We start from the raw sequence: 20,276 nt of genomic DNA, 5'->3' as shown, positions 1-20,276 counted from the left end.
TCTGAGGCTGACTGGTTTAGATGCCTCCTCTAGATAGAACCATGCAGGTGTCCTCCTGTGACTGGCTTATTTCACTTAGCAGAATGTCCTTAAGGTTGTTCATCCATGTTGTCACATGTGACAGAATTTCCTTCTTCTTTAAGGCCGAGTAACATTCCACTGTGTGTACAGACCACGTTTGCTTTATCCATTTATCTGTCATGGACATTTGGTTGCTTCCACTCCTTGGCTATTGTGAACAGTGCTGCAGTGAGCCTGATGGTGCAAATACCACTCCGAGATCTTGATTTCCATCCTTTTGTATAAATTCCCAGCGCTGGGAGTGCTGGGCGCATGTTTTCTATCCAAGGGGTGGGGCGGGGCGGGGAAACAGCAGCTGTGCATTCATGGTAGTGGTGGGGCATGGACGGTGTGGTTGATAGTCCCTGTGGTATTTATCGTTTTTTTTGTATTTTGATTACTTGGGATTAGCTGTTGTATCTTTCTAACATATCAGTCTCTATATGAAAGAGAAAATAGGTTGAAAATCAGTATGCCATTGACAAATAATGTTTTCGTGCCTCTGTTTTAGCTTAATTCAGAGGACCAGAGGGACTGACTGTCAGTTAGCTAAGGTGGGGCTTTCTGATACATGTGACAGCTAAGCTATAGCATGTCATATTTAATAGCATACTCTTTAGAAGAATCCATTTTTATTGATTTCTTTATTTTAAATATATAGTTTTATTGATTTCAGAGAGGAAGGGAGAGGGAGATAGAAACATCAATGATGAGAGAGAATCATTGACTGGTTGCCTCCTGCACCCTCCCCCTCCCCACTGGGGATCGAGCCTGCAACCTGGGCATGTTCCCTGATAGGGAATCGAACCATGACCTCCTGGTTCATACATAGGTTAACGCTCAACCACTGAGCCACACCGGCTGGGCGTAATCCATTTTTTATTTAATAAGATGTTATCCATTGCACCTTTCTTTGCAAGTACTTCAAGCACTTCACACATTTGATCTTTTTTTTCAAACTTCTTCTAGACCTGAATTTTAGCTAAAAACTATCAGAGTCTTTGTATTTTTAGCCTGTGTGAAGATTAATATGACCCAGTAACCATACTGACAGAAGTATGGATCATACCACACTGTCCCTGGCCACAGCTGGAATACATAAGATGACTCAATAGCAAAGGGAGGGAGGGTTCTGATGACCTGTTCCCAGACAATGCCTGCTCTGGCCTTAGTCGGGGGCCCCATGACCCAGCCTCTATTTAGCTGCTGTTACTGGCCCTGCCTTGGTCTGGCTTGAAAGCTTCCCGCTGTAGCTATGGCTGTGTTGGATTGGATCCTTTGAGAAGAAGTGAGTTCAGGTATTGTCGGAACTAATCCTACCTGAGCTTATTTTGAAGCACTGGCTGGCGTCTCAGAGCCTTTGGCTATAAATAGTTGTTTAAATGGAGTTCGGGTCAGCTAAAGAAAGCAAGAGAGAGATTCCTCCTCTCTACATGGCATAGAAACTTTTTGTCCTGTCTCAACTTCCTCGTCTTGACCTCTGACTTCTCCTGTCCTCTTCTCTCTTTTTATGTCTTCTCTCTTGGAATTGTGATTTTCTTTTCACTAACTTTTTAAAAACTTATTTACTTTATTAAATGTACTGAGGTGATTGGTTAATATGATCATACAGGTTTCAGGTGTGGGTTTCTATGTTATAAGATCTGTATATTGCACCGTGTGCCCACCACCCAAAGTCAAATCTTCTCCCATCACCTTATATTAGGCCCCCTTCACCCCCTATCCCCTCCCCTCTGGCAACCACCACACTGCTGTTTGTGTCCACGGGTTTCAGTTTTACATCCCACGTATGAGTGAAATCATACGGTTCTTAGCTTTTTCTGACTGACTTATTTCACTTAGCATAATGTTCTCAAGGTCCAGAATTGTGATTATTTTTCATATGAAAGCTCTGTAGAGTGATTAAATGTTCTTTACCGCTCACATTTGACTGTAGAGGCTGTTTATAAGGTCACTAATGGGAACGAAGACCATCACCCCTTTTACGTCGTTTTCTCAGCAGGACAGTCAGGTTCTTGAACCGCAGAAGTCGGGGGCTGTCAGTCAGCTGGCCATTTCTTGTTGAGTGCCTGTTCTTATTTGAAAGAGCTGGTCCACATCTCTCATAGGGAAGGGGAAACTGAGGCCTGAAGGTTGTGATGTAGCCAGTTAAGGGATACAGTCAGGGCACTCTGCCCTTCTATACTCTGGTAGAGGTGTGTGTGTGTGGTGGGGGGTGCCATGGCCAATATTTTTGTTTTGTTTTAAATATAGTTTTATTGATTTCAGAGAGGAAGGGAGAAGGGGAGAGAGAAACAGAAACATCAATGATGAGGGAGAATCACCAATTGGCTGCCTCCCACATGCCCCGCACTGGGGGTCAAGCCCGCAACCTGGGCATGGGCCTTGACCAGGAAATCGAACTGCAACCTCCTGGTTCATAGGTTGAGGCTCAACCACGGAGCCACGCCGGCTGGGCTGCATTTCACAGGGTTTTTTTTGTTTGTTTGTGTTTTAATTCTTTATTGTTTAAAGTATTACCTATCTCTCCTTTTTCCTCTCTTGACCTCTCCCCGGCCACCCCCACCCCCAGCACATGCCCTCACCCGCCTAGTGCCTGTGTCCATTGGTTATGCTTGTATGCATGCATACAAGTCCTTTGGTTGACCTTTTACCATCCCCCAAACCCCCCTCCCTGCCTTCCCTCTGAGGTTTGACAGTCGTCAGATGCTTCTCTGTCTCTGGAACAGGTCACAGTTATTCATGATGGTTCTGTCCTTTCTTCTCCACACGATGCGCTGTTCTGCTACTAGAAACTGGTTTGGGGCTGACTTACATCTTCACCTGCAGCCCCACTTCCGTGGACGGAAACCAGGCTGAGGGTGGACGTATGGATTGTGCAGGATACTGTCAGGCGGCACGAAAAAAAGCTGTGCTTAAGGCCACACAGACACGCCCAGATCTCCCGTGCTCTGTAAACGTACGGCCGCGGCATCAGCATTGGGGCGCACAAGCACATTCTGAACCGTGGGAGAGGCACAGCGTGGTCTTTAAACCTTTCCCCCAGCCCCTGAAAACAGGAAACTCGGTAAGGCCCACCATCCCTTGAAAGGTAAAAGGCAAGTGGAATCCAAACCCTTTTCCCTATGTGTTTTTAAATCCCAGATAGCTTCTAAAATTAATAACTGTGAATTTGCTAAATCTGGAAGGTTGTGGATCACTTCGTTGCTAAGGAAAAGCTATCTTCACGTTGCTGACAGATGCCTAGGAAATTAAACAGCAGGATTCCAGCTCAGCGTCAGTTGAAAAACTAAAACTTCACGTTTGGACCTTCTTAGCGTTGCCTGCCGGTGAAGGGCGCCGGGTTTGGTGGGAATGGTAACACGGTCACTGTGGCTTATAGGCTGGATGTACACGTGTCGTGAAGATTGGAAGCACATTATATTTAAGAGCTTTGAGCACACCAGATGAAATTATACTTCCAGGAAGCATGTTGCTCTAGATCAGTGGTTCTCAACCTTTCTAATGCCGTGACCCTTTAATACAGTTCCTCATGTTGTGGTGACCCCCAACCATAAAATTATTTTCGTTGCTACTTCATAACTGTAATTTATGAATCGTAATGTAAATATCTGTGTTTTCCGATGGTCTTAGGCTCTACAGCAGCAGTTCTCAACCTGTGGGTTGCGACCCTCAGGTTGAGAACCGCTAGCAGGTTTGCCTAAGACCATCGGAAAACACAGATATTTACATTACGATTCATTAACAGTAGCAAAATTACAGTTATGAAGTAGCAACGAAAATAATTTTATGGTTGGGGGTCACCACAACATGAGGAACTGTATTAAAGGGTCACGGCATTAGGAAGGTTGAGAACCACTGCTCTAGATGATAAGAAATGGCCTCCCTGACCTCTGAGCAAGCCTTCCCATCTGTCCCTAATCAGTTATACCTCTTCCCTTGCTCTCTTTCTCCAGTTTGTCCACCCTTTTCAAATCAACGGGGGGAGCACACATTCAGTCTTTTTCATGATATTCCATGGGGTAGATGTGCCACATTTTATTCAACCATTTCCCTATAGGGGGACAGTTGCTTTGTTTTAGTTATTTGCCACTATGAGCAATTCCTCAGTAAATACACTTTACATGTGGTGGTTATGTTTACAGCATTAACAACCACCAACAGTGGGATTATAGGGTCAAAGAGTATATGTATTTTTCATTTTAATAATTTGCTTTTTTTAAAAATTGATTTCAGAGAGATGAAGGGAAAGAGAAACATCAATCAGCTGCCTCCTCCCCCGCCGCCCCCCCCCCCCCACACACACACACAACCGGGGATCGAACCCGCAAGCTGGGTATGTGCGTAGACTGGAATGGAACCACCATCTTCTCTGTATGGGACGATGCTCCAACCAACTGAGCCACACAGGCCAGGCGCTAGTTTGCTTTTTTAAAATGTTATAGCAAGTTACATTTCTATCGGCGAATGATAAGTAGTTATTACCTCTTTTAAATGTTTGCCAGTCTAAGGAGAACAAAGTGATATTAGTTTTCTTTTTCCTACTCACGAATGTGAAAATCTTTTCATGTGGATTGCTTTTGAATTCTTACATGAATTATTTATTCTCTACCCATTTTTCCACTGTGTTGTATGTCTTTTTCTTGCCAGTTTTTAAGAGTTCTTTATCCTCCTATATAATAAAAGGCTAATATGCAGATTGTCCCCTCAACCAGGAGTTCAACCAGGAGGCAGGGCCGACTGGCCAACCGCCCATGGCCCCTCTCCCCTTCTGCCAGCCCTGCCCAATCGGCCCCTATTGGGGCGGGCTGGCCAGACCCCACCTGTGCATGAGTTCGTGCACCAGGCCTCTAGTATAATATAAATAATAATCTGTAATTTTTTCCCAAATCCATCATTTGCCTGTTGACTTTTCTCAAAGTATCTTTTGCCATTTATAAATGTATTTTATTTTTACATAGTTTAATATATTTATTTTTTTCTGGAGCTTCTAGGATTCTAGTCCTTATTAAAAAGGACTACTTTGCCCTTAATATGTACATATAGACCTAGTTGGGTTTTTTTTTTTTTTTTAAGATTCTTTTCTTTACTTTTTTAACATTTAAATATTTCTTCATGTAGGTCCAGTGTCTTTATGGACTAATTCATTCTGAGTAACATAATTTTTGTTACAAATGTGAATAGAATATTTTCTTCGTTTTCATTCCTAGGATATCATAAAGCTACTCATTTTCTCACCAGTCTTCTTAGGGAAATGATATCTTGACCAGATACAGGATCTTTGGGTCCTGTCTTTCTCTCAGCCTAATAGATAGTATTCCTTGGTGCTCCACCTTCCAGAGGTGCAGAGAAGAAACGTGAGGCCTGGTTGTTCCTTTGCTTTGCAGGAGACCGTAACCAGCTCTTTTCACTTGGAAGCACGTAGCGTTTTCTCTGTCCCTTCAGAGTTCAGTGGTCCCCCGGGATGTGCTGGTGGTATGCTTCTTTTTCATCCAGTCCGGAGTGGACCTGCTGGTGTTTTTTACATGTAGTTCAGGACTTGTACCTTTCCTCATTTCTTCTTCTCCTTCTGGAACTTATAGATTAGGTGCTCCTGGATCTATTCTAAAATTTCTTAACTTTTCTCTCGTTTTTTACTTTTCTAAATTATATTTCTGCCCCGCGCCCCCCCCCCCCCCCGCCGACCTTTGAAATATTTCCTCACTTGATCTTTTATGCCACTAAACTGGATCCCAACAGTGACTCTCCTGTCTTCATTTCATCTGATAACTTAATTAGTGAGAAAGGCACACTTTTAATATTTTAGCTTCTTAATAATAAAAATGTTTGGATACATTCAAAAGTATAGAGGGGAGTATAATGAATCCCATCTTCCAATTGCAAGTTATCATTAGGCAGTGTTTCTGTCATCCAGTTTCAATAATTATCAACTTTGTGACCAGTCTTGTTCATCTACACCTCTGCTCACTCTCCCCACCCTCACCCAGACATCATACCATTTCATCCTGAAATAACCCCGTTAAGTAATTCATATTATCGCTTAGAAAGAGTTCTTTAAAAAACAAAGCTGGGAGTTCAAGGTTTCCTTTTGCAGTGATGAAAATGTGCTGGAACTAGATAGAGGTGGTGGTTACACAACACTGTGAATATGTCAAACACCCCTGGATTGTTCACTTTAAAATAGTTAGTTTTTATGACTTTAACATAAAAAATTTAATTTACACTTTTAAAAAAGAAAAAACCCCGAGGGAATAAAACCCACATAACCACTGTTTTTATACTTAAAACAAAAGTAACCTTTTTTTAAAATTGAATTTATTGGGGTGACATTGGTTAATAAAACTATATAGGTTTCGGGCGTACCATCCTATAATACATCATCTGTATATTGTATTGTGTTCACACCCCAAGTCAAGTCCCAGTATTCTTTTAGTATTACCAGAAAGTCTCCTTGTGCTAGACTTGAATCTCCTTAAGTGCCCTTTCCATGGCTGGATACGCTGAAGTGGCTATTGTCTTTCTCCCCAGCACTCCTCTTTTGCTGAGTGTGAATTCTCTTCCTTCAGACCAGTCTCTGACTGCTGGATCCCCTTTTCTAGGCTTGCTGGGGGCTCAGGTCTGTTGCGGGAACTCTCTCTCTCTCACACACACACACACACACACACACACACACACACACACGTGCATGGATGGAGGGGAAAGTGGGCCCCGCCCAGTTCCTGTCTGCCCTGCCTCCACTGTGGTCCAGCCTCAGGGCACAGAGGGGTCAGGCCGAGGTTCTGGCTCCTTCCTGGCCTTCCATGCAGGAGCTGAGGCCAGGTGAGATGCACTGATAAGCTGGCTCCCTTCCCCAGGAGTCCATGGTCTCCACAGACCGAGTTCTTCCCGGGTCTGCCACTGCCCTGTCTCGCTCCAGGACTGTGCTTGCACCTAAAGAGAGATACTGGCCATGGCAGGACTATAGACAGGAAATGCCCGATGAGCAGTGTGCAGTATTAAGTCCAAAGGAGGAAGGAATAGTTAAGGCTGGGCCTCTAATTGATTTTTGACAAAATTGCCAAGACCATTCAATGGGTAAAGAATAGTCTCTTTAAGGAATGGTACTGGGGCAACTGGTTAGCCACATGCCAAAGAATAAAGTAGACCCCTACCTTACACTATATACAAAATCAACTCAAAATCACTCAACCTAAACATAGGAGCTAAAACCATGAAATTCTCAGAAAATCTTCATGACCTTGGATTTGGCAGTGACATCAGAAGGAGGCGTGACGAAAGAAAAAAATAAATTGGATTTCGTCAGTATTAAAAACTTTTGTGCATCAAAAGGCATTATCAAGAAAGTAAAATATAACCTACAAAGTCGGAGAAAATATCTGCAAATTTTGTGTTGATAAAAGTCTAGTGTCTAGCCTACTAGTATATAAAGAACGCTTACAGCTCAACAACAAAAAAGACAATCCAATTAAAAAATGGGCAAAGGACTTGAAATTCATAGATCTTTCTCCAAAAAAGGTATACATAGAGGGGATAAATGGGGGTAGAAAAAATAAAAGGAAGATATACAAATGACCGGTAAAAGCTGCTCACAGTCATTAGCCAGTAGGGACGTGGAAATGAAAACCACACCTACTAGGACAGCAGGAATCACAGAGAAAACAGCAAGTGTTGGTGAGTATGCAGGGAAATCGGGACCCGGGTTATTGCTGGTGGGAACATAAAGGGGTGCAGCCTCTGTGGAAAACAATTTGGCAGTTCTGCAAAAAGTTAGACATAGAATTGCCGTGTGTCCCAGCCAGTCTGCTCCCAGGCGTATACTCAAAAGAATTGGAAACAGGGATTCAAACAAACATATGTCCATACGTTCATAGCAGCACCATTCACAGCAGCCGAAAGGTGGAAACAACCCAAATGCCCATCAGTGAGTGAGTGGATAAACCGAATGTGATAGATGCACGCACGTGTAACGGAATATCAGTCAGTCATAGGAGTGAAATTCTGCTGCAGGGATGCACCTCACAACATTGAACGTGAAAGGAGCCAGGTCCAAAAGGTCACATACTGTGTGATTCCGTTTATGGGAAATATCCAGAACCGGCAAACGCTCAGGCAGCAAGCAGACTGGCTGTAGCCGGGGAGAGGGGGGGCGCGTGGTTGCTGAGTGGGCATAGGGTTTCCTTCGGGCGATGGAAGTGTTTTGGGACTAGACAGAGGCAGTGGTGGTGCAACATGAAATGCCACTGGATTGTTCACTGTAAAATGGTTCATTTTATCCTAAGAAAGAAAAACTAAAAGACAGGAGATGGTTGGGTGGGATGTTAGCCACGTCCTTAAAGCACGAAGCCCAGGGCCTCGGGGCATAACACCCTTCAAGCTGCCTGGCCCATCTATCTCCCTGTCCCCCGAACCCCCACCCCCTGGCCTGGCTCCCGCCAGACCATTCCCCAAGGACATGCCCTGCACTCGCCTGCTCTGGGCCCTGCCCTGGCTGGTTCCTCTCCCCGAAATGCTCTTCCTTGTCCCGCATTGTCTGGTGCTGCCTGGCCTTCAGGGTTCAGCTCAGGTGCTGCCTTAGAATCCTCACCAGGACCCTTTGAGGTAGACACTGTTACACCCCTCTTACAGAGAGACCACGAAGTGTGTGTGTGTGTGTGTGTGTGTGTGTGTGTGTGTGTGTGTGTGTGTAAATGTTACACCCACTTTACAGGGTTCAGGAAGAGCACACAGAAGCACAGAGGGGTGAGAATTTGCCTACAACCACACAACCAGTAAACAAAGGAGCAGATCCCAAAGCCCCTGCTCTCAGCTGCAGCCCGACGCCAGTTGAGTTCCAAGTGGCATGGGACTGAGACGCCTCAGTAGCTCTCCCCGTAGAGTCTGGAAAGGAGGACCGGGGGGAAGCCTTGCTAAACCTTTTTCCTGTCTCTCCTCTCTGGGTGCAGGTGGAAGTGAAGCCATATGTGCTGGATGATCAGATGTGTGATGAGTGCCAGGGCACACGCTGTGGGGGGAAGTTTGCCCCGTTCTTCTGTGCCAACGTCACCTGCCTGCAGTATTACTGCGAATACTGCTGGGCCAGCATCCACTCCCGCGCCGGGCGGGAGTTCCACAAACCGCTGGTGAAGGAGGGAGGCGACCGCCCTCGCCACGTCCCGTTCCGCTGGAGCTGAGCCCAGGGCAGACCTGGCCACAAGTACTGGAGTAGATGACGAGGAGGGAAACGAGAGGGCACTGCCTCAGGGCTTACAGTGTTCTGGAAATCTGTGCATTCGTTCTCGATTTTTAAAGAAGAAATGGGTCTTTTTATTATTATTATTATTTACAGTCATATTACTGAACTCAATGTCCAGTATAATGCAAAATTGCAGAGTGTATAACGGTACTGATTTGCACTTTGATTCACACCTTTGTCTGCTTGGTACTTTCATTTCTGACACCTGACTTGTCCCTCGTGACAGTAACGTAGACTGCCATTCTCATCAGCGGCCATCAGGTTGATGTCTGTGACTTTTTTGTTTGTTGCTGTTGTGTTGTTGTTGTTGTTCCGATTGTTTTTGAACTGGAGCATGCACTTATTTTCAGAAACTTAGAGAGTTGCCCCTAGGAGAAGACTTACCAAAGGTAATACTCGTGAGTAGGTGGCAGATGTAGCAAAAACTTCACAACAATTCAGCAATCGCTAGTTGGGGTCATTTAGAGTAAGGGTAACCCTTAATGAAAATAAGCCTTTAGTTGCTCTCTATCTTGACATGTAAGGATACCTCATAAGCTGAATCTTTATTTTTTCCTTCACGTTTGATTATTTTGTTTTGTTTTGCTGAGGATTTCAGTTAGATCTCTTAGTGTTACGTAAATTTATGCTGCAATAGCTTTTGCTGCTATTAAAATGGTATTATTAATACCATAATACTCTATTCAGGCTAAGGTATCAATGAAAAAAAAAAACCCAACAACACACTTCTGTGATTTAGGGAGAGAACCCGCTGCCGAAAGGAGACCAGAAGAGACTTCAGGAGGCTTCAACGGAAGGTCACTATTTCCGACTGCATGTTTACTTAATCAGGTTGCTGCATGCAATAAATTTTATATCCAATGTCTAGTATGAAACCTTCCCACAATGCACAAATTAAGAATCTATATAAGCTATAAAATACTGATTTTTTTAAACAAAAACAAAAAAAAGATTTTTTTCATTCAAAGAATTGGTAATCGACTGGAGGAAGGCATGCCTCAATAAATGGAATGCTTCTGAAATTAGGAAGATCCCATAACAGAATGACCTATATTACAACCAATATACAACCTAGGTGTAGGATATTCTTAAAGCAAATTCGTGGATGGTAGATGAAGTACTTTGCGGTGCTCTGTTATATATTGTGCAATTTATTTTATATAGTAAAGTGATTATGTCTAACTGTGATCAAACTTAACTGTTTAAAGCCTCTGTGTCAGACGTTAATGAACTTGACAGTTCACCACTGGTATACTCTTAACTAACACATGAGCTCTTAGTTCCAATCTCCTAGTGCTTGCACCATTTTACATAGCTTCAGACCTTGTCCAGAAAACCAAAGAGCTCATCTTAGCTTACAAACACTAGGAATATATACAGTATATAGAGATAAGTTGTCAGATTGACAAACTAGGCACACTTTAAGAAAAGTTGCGTGATGGTGATGCTAAAGAAATGTCTGTACAAGGAAACGATGGCCTGGGTGGGGTTGGTTGTCTGGGTGAGAAATTCACTACTTAATTCCCTGGATTTATCCTGTAAAGCTTGAATAGAATTAAGACCTGCTAATACTACCGTGGACATTTTTTTAGCATTCACTCTTGGGCTGCAGATAGTAATATATAAACACACACGATGATTGTGAGACTATGTAGAGTTTTTTTTTTTTTTAATCTTCTTCCTATGTTTTGGAAATCTGGGGACAATCTGACTGGATATGACACTGCAGACTAGGTTTAAATCGCTGTGTTTTACGTGCTGTGATGTCCTTGTACTGTCTTAAGTTAATATTGCTTGTTTTCGTCCCATTCTGTTCTGTTTCTCCAGTGTTTCATTGCAATTGCCAGCTCTCAAACTATAGTTTGTTTCCAAAAAGGAAAAACAAAATAGTTTTTTACTGGATTAAAAATGCTTATTAGAAATTCTCCCCTTTCGAGGTTACCTCTGGGCTTTTTGGTAAGAATTGCTTTTTTCCAGCCCAGCTGTGGTTTTCTGTTTGTTTGTTTTCTATGTTTGTGGTTTGTTGTTTTTGGTTTTTTTTTCATCTGTACAAGAAATTTTGTTATGCACTACTACTTTTTGTATTCTAGACAGTTTTCAAAAGTTGGCTGAAGATTTTTTTTGTTTGTTTGTTTTTAAGGAAAAAGGCATGCTTTCTGACTGACATGATCTTTTTGCAATACCTCAATTTTGAAATATAGGAGAGAAAATGATATTTTCTAAGTAAGTTTATTCAGAAAAATATATATTAATTTAATTCTGCAAGAAAAATGATTTAACAGATGGGTAACTTTATTTTTTTCATGCTTATTTGTGTTTTTTGAAAATGAAGAAGTTAGAGCTTTATAACTATAATATTAAAGATCATATCTAACCTACAGAAATCTACCTAATTATATGAAAGAAGCAAAACTTTTTGAAGAAGCACCCCCTCTTCCATGTACTAAAATAACACTGAGATTAAAAACAACAACAACAACAACAAAAACGCTGGAAGATGGTACAGCATAAAGCTTAACGTGAAAGCGAGAAAACGTTGTCATGAAGAATAGGTTACAAAAAATAAACTCCATTTGGTGCTGAAAGTTGTGAATAGATGGTGGAAACTACTTTCCCTTAATTTGTATATTTATAATCAAGCGTTGATTGTGCACGACTGGCCAGGATTGTGAAAGAATTCTTCTGTTTGTATTTTTTTAAAGAGAACTTTTTTAGTTTATTAAATTATAACATGTTCCCTTTTGTTTTGTAAATAAATGTGCCCCTCCTCCCCCAAGTTGTTAATGTTATATTAAAAGAGAGGGTCCTTCAAAAAAAATTATTTTTTAAAACACAGAGGTGTTCTGACCTGCAACTTGACTGGGAAGCCCCTGGGTATCACAGGTCCTGTTGTGGCCTTTCCTTGATGTGACACTTGAACTAGTCGATTTTTTGAAGGCTATAACCTAACCTCGACTATTTGTTGTTATGTGCAATACTGTTTGTACTGTTTGTATAAAAAATAGAAAAAAAAAAGAAAAGAAAAAAGGCATAAATCTTTATTGCAGATTTATTTTCATTGCAAACTTTAGACATTGTGATTCACTGAAATCATTTTTCTACTGTCAAATATGTACCTTTTCTTCATGCTGGTATTTTTTCAATAGTAATGTAGCCTTTGTACTGAGACAAATTTTCATTGTTATTTTTAGAGAGATTTTTTGCTAAGAAAAAAATTAAACATATTTACATATTTTTCATTTTATTTCGTATTTTCTTTAAGGAGTGCTTTCTCAATCATTAATAGAGTTGTTTCTGGGAGGGACTTTCATATCTGGTCAATGTCATAATATTATTTTGTATTTTTACTTGGAATAAATTAATTTTATGATGCTAATTCTTTAAAAGTTTATTTTTTTCATTTTCAGTTATTTTTGAAGCTAAAACCTTTGTAATATTGTTACTAAAGTGTCTAGTTTTTTGAAATGCAAAGCTTTATGTATTAACTTGCTGATGTGGTTTACAATAGTGTGACAACAATGAAAACGGTTGGTTATGTAAAGTGATTGGAAAATGTAATGAATAATTGGGTAATAAAATGACAGAATGAGCAGAACATGTGAGATTTTGACAAGCCTTTTCCTTTGTTACAGTGGTTTAGTGTAAGATTAGGGATGTCACAGTCCAGTTCTCTAGGGATGTCACAGTGGATTTATACAACACCAGGTGCAGCCACATCTGTGGCCCTGATCATGGTCACCCTCGTGAGACACCACCAGGCTGACACCTGGCCAGGTCAACAGAATGACTCATTGCTTTCCCCTCTGACTCTTCATTATGTGTGTGTGTGTGTGTGTGTGTGTGTGTGTGTGTGTGTGTGTGTGTGAATCTGCCCCAGCTGCTGTCCATGTGTGAGTGAGATGGTGCCTTTCGCCCAGGCCACACCTTTTCCGTTCATTCACTGTGGTGACGTCTGAGAGTAAAAGGAAGTTGCTGAGAGGACACCGCCTTCCGGGGAGTTAGACATGGATTGCAGGGTCTCCCCAGTTCCGCACTCTCAGCCGTCCACCATGGCCGCGGACAGTCTCAGACTTCATCTCCCTTCACCTCCCACCTGCTCCCTGCTATGGTGCCCCTCGTGTGTCCCTAATTGTCCCTTGTTGTGGCCACACATCTGGCAACCCTCTGAGCATGATCTGTCCGCCCTCCTGCTTCTTTTCCAACACCCACCTCACCTCGAAGCTGTGCTGTTAAGGCAGCGTGCCATTGTAATGGCACCTAAAATTAAGACAACAAAAAACAACATACAACTGCAGAACTGGTGTTGCGTAAACAGAACATCCAATGACTTGCTCTAGATCGATGGTGTGTTTCTACTGGTCCTTGATGGCCTCTTCCGGTCCCGCTGCCAGGGAGGCGAGGTTGTCAATGGCTCGGAGAAACGGGTGTCCAGCGTTGGCCTTTGGGTATGCTCTCTGTATTCAGTTTTGTAAATAATATATAGATTAGATCAAGTCGTGATGTAAAATTTTAACTCAAATTGGGTATTACTGGTTGGAATTTTACATTAACTCACAAATAAGTGATTAGGAACAGAAGAAACGAAATTGGAAAATTCTTGCTTAGTGGTATAAAGATTATGCTTAGATTTCTGCTTATATCTTGTGTTTTATAGCTTGTTAGTGAGGCATGGGCTAATGCAGAATGTATTGCATTGATGCAATTAGCAAATAACTGCTAGTTTTAATTTTATCTATTGTATTAGCAACAAAATGGTATTTAACTGGGTAAGGCTCCTACCTAAATATTTGAGTATTGTGACATCTCTACTTGCAAGGTTTGAGTGAAAGATTAGTCACAGATTAGTGAAAAAACAAAAAAGTATCTTTTTGTTAAAACTGGCTTATTTGTATGGATTGTTGCTTTTTCACCCGTTTGTATGGTATGTCAGCTAACATTTTCTGTTTCTTTCTTTTTTTAAAAAATAATAACCAAACTTCTCTATCTCAGCTGCAATAGTGTTCCATTTTACCACAGAGTATTTTATAATTAATGCTGTTGACTTTATACCCCAAAATGGGTCAAGAAGTGGATATATGATTCGGGGATGTTTAAATTTGTATGACGGTGAAGTTAATCGCCACCAGTAGAAAACTCGGGTGCTAATACAGGATAACTTCTGCTCTTTTTTTCTTTTCTGGATCTAGTTCTGTTGGGGTATAAAGTATTAGGTATTTGTATTTTTTTTTGCTGTCAAAATAATGGACATAACTTTTAGAGTGTTCACAGCTAAGATCTCTGTATTTGTTTTTTCAACTAACAACTAATTTTAAATGTATTGTATCTTTTATTACCTGTTCTCTTAGATTGTTTTTGCTAGTAACCCTTACTCAGCTTCTGCCTTCGGGGCTTGGACTAACATTGCTTGTATGGAACTGCAGTACTGTGACTAAACATGGAGCTCAATGCAGCTACTGCTTCAACTGCTTAAACTTTGTAGTTTGGACTTCATTTTTTTTCTGTAACAACAACTTATTAAATCTAGTTGTACGAAGCACTGACACTTGTCATCCTTTGCACTCGCTAAGGAATAGCGTGGCATCCGTGGAGCGCCCCCTGGCGCGTCCCATTGGCGTGATGAGCGTTGGGAGGGAGGGAGGAGGGAGGGAGGGAGGGGCACACGTGGCTTTCAGCGGGTTGAGCAGCAGCCTCCACCTGCGCTCACCCAGAAACAGGAAAAACAAAAGCACGTGCGTTCGGAGCGGGAAGCTAGGGGGTGGGTTGACCGGGGGAACCTGTCTTCAGGGCCGGGTTTGGAGAGGGGCGGTCGGTCTTTTATGCCAGGCACTTGCCACAGGAAACCAATTTTCAAAATCAAAACCAAGAAAGTCAGTGGAAACGTGAGTATGCCCCCTTCTGTTTCATTTTTTACACGAGGCTCTCTCTGATCATTTCAAAAAAAATGGGTCTTTTCAAAATCCCGTGCGGACGCTGGACGCGCGCGCGAAGCCCTCGGGCGCCAACTTCCATCCTTTTAGAACTCGGATCCCAGTGGCCGCGGAGCGGCCCGGGCGCCGGGACCTGCAGGTGCGGCGGCGCCAGGTGCGCCCGTCGGCCGGGGGCGGGGCGGGGTTGGGGGCGGGGGCGGGGGCGGCGCAGGTGTCTTTAACCTCCGGGCTTTCGGCCCCAGCCTCAGCCGCGCGTGGGCGCCGCGCGGGACTCCCTGCCTCTGCGGGTCCCCTGGGCGCAGCGCCCGGGCCCCGGGGGAGCCCCGCCGCCAGGAGGGTCGCGGCCACTCTCCCGACAGGGAAGGGGGTGGGGTCGGCAGGGCGGCCCCGGGCTCCCTCCGGCCCCGCTGGGGCCCTGGCCCGGGTGCCCCGTGCCGCCCACGCCCCTCCCTCGCGGGTTCGTCCGCCCCGTCTTTTGCCTCGCACCCCCTCCTGAGGCCGGCGCCCAAGTCCGCCTCCCACGTCTGCCCCCTCCGCCCAAGGTGGCCCCGGCGTGTCGTGGCGGCCCCTCCACTCCTCGCTGCAGCCCAGCAGGTGAGCTAAGCCGGGCCTGGGGGTGGGGGGAGAGGGGCCGAGGGTGGGGGGTAGGTAGGGGGGTGCAGCTCGGGAGCCCTGGCTCCGCGCCCGCTTCCCCGTGCGGAACGCGTGTCCGGGGCCTGGAGCCGAGGCTGGAGCCTGGGCCACCGGGGGCAGCACCGGACACAGCGCCCCTGCCCCCCCGGAAAGAGGAGGGGAATGTTAAGTCTCAGCCCGTTTCTGTCTGGTGTTCTGGAAATGGACGACACACTAAGCACCCAGCGGACTCCTCTTCGGGATGCTGGCCTGGCGGGTCCCACGCGTGTCCTCTGCCGCCCCGGCTCTGGGGGTGGAGGGGCGGGCGGGGTGTCTTTGTGACGGGAGCCCGGTGTTTCCAAGGGTAAAAGTCCGAGTCCGGGCGTTTCCGGCGCGTGAACTGTCCTAAAGACTGACCCCCCACTGAGCAGGGGTACCCCGGGCCCGGCCTGCTGAGGAGGCTGGGTTTGCGTCTAAGGCCCCTGATGGACAAGGAAAACACGCCCGCAGACACTGGGGAACGCGCGGCTGTAACACTGGATTTGGGTGTGTTTTCCCCCAGACTGGGGCACTCTCACCTGGGAAGACTGAAAAGCCCTGAATTTGAACTGGAGCAGCTGCGCTGAATAGGCTAAGGATTGCGTCATGGGGTGAGGGGCGCCCAAGTGGGTGGGGCCTGCTGCCAATCAAAGGGTGGCTGGGAAGGAGAACAGTTGACCAATTTAGATTCAGGGTTAGGAGTCTGCAGGTTAACTGACAAAGATGAACAGGAGAGACAAAACTTATTCACGTGCATGTGAAACGCACAAAACAAGTGACTCCTATAATATAATTTACATTATATTATATTAATTATATTACATTATATTAGGGCGGGGAGAAAAAGGCTGTTATGGGAAGACTGGGTTTTTAGAGGAACAGAGGGAAGAAAGTTGGTGATGATGTTTGTTTATGCAGCTGTGAGCGGTTTTTTTTTTTCCGCCCTTTTCTTTCGGGCCAGGGAAACTCCCCAGGAGAGGGCTTTGATTACAAGCCTGGCTCTCAGAAGAGTCTGCCTTTAGTCAGATAAGGGAGGCTCTGAAAAAGCTGCCTTTTGCATCTGTTGCATCTCAGATGTCTTCAGTTTAAAATCATCTTCATATCAACTCGGGGGTCCGAGTGGGTTCCTGCAGATGAATGGCTGGAAGGAAGCTGACACTGGAACACATAACTGAAAGTTACCTTTATTCCGTCCCATTATATCGTCGTGTGGAGGGAATGACATGCTCAGTTTGGGCACTGTGTGTCTTTAGATCCAGAGGACTTGGTTGTAGCTGCATGTACATGCACCTCCACCGTTAATTCTGGCCCCTCACAAGTCACGCAGGCATGCAGCTGGTTCTGCTGGTTACTGGCCCAGTCTTTGGTTCAGATGGTTTGAGCTGAACTGTTACGCATAAGGGAAACGTTCCAACTTCTCGCCTTCAGTGCAGGCCTAAACCAATTGAGACTCTTTAAGTGGAAGAAAAACTCCCTGGGCAAGTTTTGGTCCCTAAACCTAGGAGTTGTCTTGTGTGCCTGGCCTCGCAAAACACAGGGCCCTTGTACTTGGTGGTGTTACTCATCATTAAAGCCAGAACACAATCCTGATGGGCACCCACAAGAATGACATTTAAAAGCCTGCAAATACCAAGTGTTGGCAGAGTCTGGATCAGTACTGGTAGAAGTGCAAAGAGGTACAATCCTTTTAGAAACTGTTTTAGGAGAGCTGAAGGTGTGCATATGCTATGACTCGGCGTCCTCACTCATAGGTGATGACCAGCAGAAATACATAGTATGATCCCAAAAGACGTGTGAGGGTGATCAGAGTAGCACTACTCCCAAACGGGAAATTACCCAAATGTCCTACAGCATCAGAATGGATAAACCGTAGTGTCGATGTAAGAAACGTCCAAACCTGTAGAGATATTTTATGAGTTTATTTGAGCCAAACTGATGACATGTACCAGGGAACAAGACCTCAGATGCTCCGGAGAATAACAGTTTTGTAGCTTCTTTTATGCATTTGAGATTAAGGAGGGAGCTAAGGAAGATTGCCTGGAGGTGGGAGAAAGAAAGGTGGGGATTGGATTGCAGGATAATTAACAAGGTTGTGTGCTTTTCTTGGGGGTGGTTACGGCTTATTTCAAAGACGCGTTAATCCAGATGCACAGAAACAATGGACAGGGCTGGTTTGAAACCTTTCTCTAAAGAAGTTATAGGTGTGGCGTGTGACTACCCACCCATACCTTTCCAGTTAGGAATTCATGATCAGTACCTTGTGAGCTTGCTTTTATTTGTCCATAGTATATCCATAAATGGAATACTATGCGAGTGAAGACCTGCAAGTATAAGCAACATTACAGAAGGATTTTACAATGTTGATCACAATAAGCCGGGCTTAAAAAAAAAAGTATCTACACACTTTGAATAATGACAGAGGCAGTGTTTATTAAAATACATTTCATTTTCAAAAATGAGCTACCAGCTGTTAAAGTGTGCATACATTGTGGTGGGGGGGCGGGGGACGACACCCTGTATATGACTCCACTCATGTAAACGGGCAAAAGCAGTAACCAAAGGTAGCTTCTGGGGTGGCTTTCTTGTGCTGGGGGTTGAATACACAGTGTGTTCAGTTAGTGAAAATTAAGCTTATACACTGTGATCTGTGCACTCTTCTAAGTTTCAGTGAAACGTCAAAACAGAGGGCTCTGTGAAAACTGAAAGCTGATGCTGAGGCCACGTGGAATTCTTTCTTTCCAGGCAACCCCCATGTAATTCGCTTTTCACGCTCCTGAAGAGCCACATTTCCCTTCTGCCTGGCATTGCTACCAATGCCTTCCCAGTCCCCCTGCTGCCACTCTTCCCCCCCACCCGTCTCCAGGCTCCTCCCTGGTCTTCTTTAAGCCTACCCACACAGAGAAGGACTTTTTTTTAAAAAGTCAGTTTGGAGGGAAAAGTGGAGTGGAGACATAAAGTTAATAAAACTCCATTAATCTTCAGAAGTGGATGGTTGAGCATCATTGAAAGCCCATTACTCTCACAGCGCATGTGCTGACTGGCTTAGAGAAAGTCTTGTTTACCATCCAGGATCTGTTGGCCCCACGTCCACCTTATAATCTGATGTGTGTTGTTGTTTTTTTAATGTTTTTGAGATACTTGTCGATTCAGATACTGTTGTAAGAAATAAGACAGAGAGACCCATGTATTCTTTACCCAGATTCCCTCTAACATCTTGCAAAACTAGACTGCGTATCACAACCAGAATACTGACATTGCTGCAGACACTTCAGTGGTCTAGACAGAGAAAGGTAATAAAACCTGATGCTTATGCCAGGTTCGGGGCCATGTGATGGGAGTTAACAGTGCAAGCTGGGACTGGTTGCCACTTGTGCCAAGGTTGGGGTACAGGGCACATCCAGGCCAGTGCTGCTTGATTGGAGTTTGTGGGCTTCTGAGAGATCTCGGGAACGGCTGCAGCAGAGCCAAGGAAGGCCGCTTGTGTTGAGCAGCCAGGGAAAGGAGGGGAGGAGTTGGGGCAGGGTTTCAGGAACTCACGAGGGCAGGGTGAAAGGTCTCAGCCAGGTGAAGGGAGAGCACAGATGCCGCACAAAGACTGCAACCAGGTTCTGTCCTCGGAGAGAGTCGCGCTGGCCCCTGGCCCTCCAGCCCTCGCCCAGAGCTCGTCAGTTCAGTTCCTCCCCATGTGTCCCTTGTGCTTGAGCTTCCAGCAGGTGAGTTTGTGAGCAAACGAGCGAGTCTGTGTGCCGGCCCAAGAAGGGTGTCTTGGTGTCCAGAAGCCCTTTCTCACTCAGACACAATCCCCGCCGGTTTCACAGCCACACGTCGTGGGGACTCTTCTCCCTGGCACTGGGGCCCTAGGCTGGAGAGCCTGGTGTGGGGCGAGGGCCCCTTGCCTCTCGGGGGGACCTCCACAGCTGACATATCCCTCCTGATTCTTTTATTTTTTGTTTTTATTGATTTCAGAGAGGAAGGAGAGGGAGAGAGAGAAACATCAATAGTGAGAGGGAATCATGCTCGCCCCCACACTGGGGATCGAGCCCACAACCCGGGCATGTGCCCTGACTGGGAATTGAACCATGACCACCTGCTTCGTAGGTTGATGCTCAACTACTGAGCCACGCCAGACGGGCTGATTCTTTTTTTTTTTTTTTAACCTCAAGATTTTATTGTTACATAAACAAAATATGAACCTTAGAACTGGATCACTTGTCCCTTTCTCTTCTTATCTCCTCCCCGTTCAAAACGCTTGCATCGCTTAATAGCTAGCATTCTCTCAGATCTGCAGCCGGGCTCATTCAAGCCTCAGCACAATCTTCTTGGTAATTTTAGCCTTTTTGCAGAACATTGGCTTATTCTGCCCACCCCAGCTACTCTGCCTCCTGTCCTCACCCGGCTTTCCCTGC

The 20,276-nt window shown here is 44.7% G+C and overlaps 1 protein-coding gene across 3 annotated transcripts in view; it reads left to right on the top strand.

Moving 5' to 3' along the window:
- Positions 1-12,668, top strand: part of CPEB3 (cytoplasmic polyadenylation element binding protein 3) — a 175,391-nt gene extending 162,723 nt beyond the window's left edge. For all 3 annotated transcript variants that reach the window (XM_028133198.2, XM_028133196.2, XM_054729148.1), the window contains one exon: positions 9,003-12,668. In XM_028133198.2, coding sequence (XP_027988999.2) covers positions 9,003-9,230 — 228 coding nt within the window. In that variant the 3' untranslated portion in view covers positions 9,231-12,668. The remainder of the gene's footprint in view (positions 1-9,002) is intronic.
- The last annotated feature ends 7,608 nt before the right edge of the window (positions 12,669-20,276 follow it).

This window comes from Eptesicus fuscus, chromosome 17, assembly GCF_027574615.1.
Source record: "Eptesicus fuscus isolate TK198812 chromosome 17, DD_ASM_mEF_20220401, whole genome shotgun sequence".
Classification (NCBI taxonomy): Eukaryota; Metazoa; Chordata; class Mammalia; order Chiroptera; family Vespertilionidae; genus Eptesicus; species Eptesicus fuscus.
This window is presented reverse-complemented; position numbering and strand designations above follow the sequence as displayed.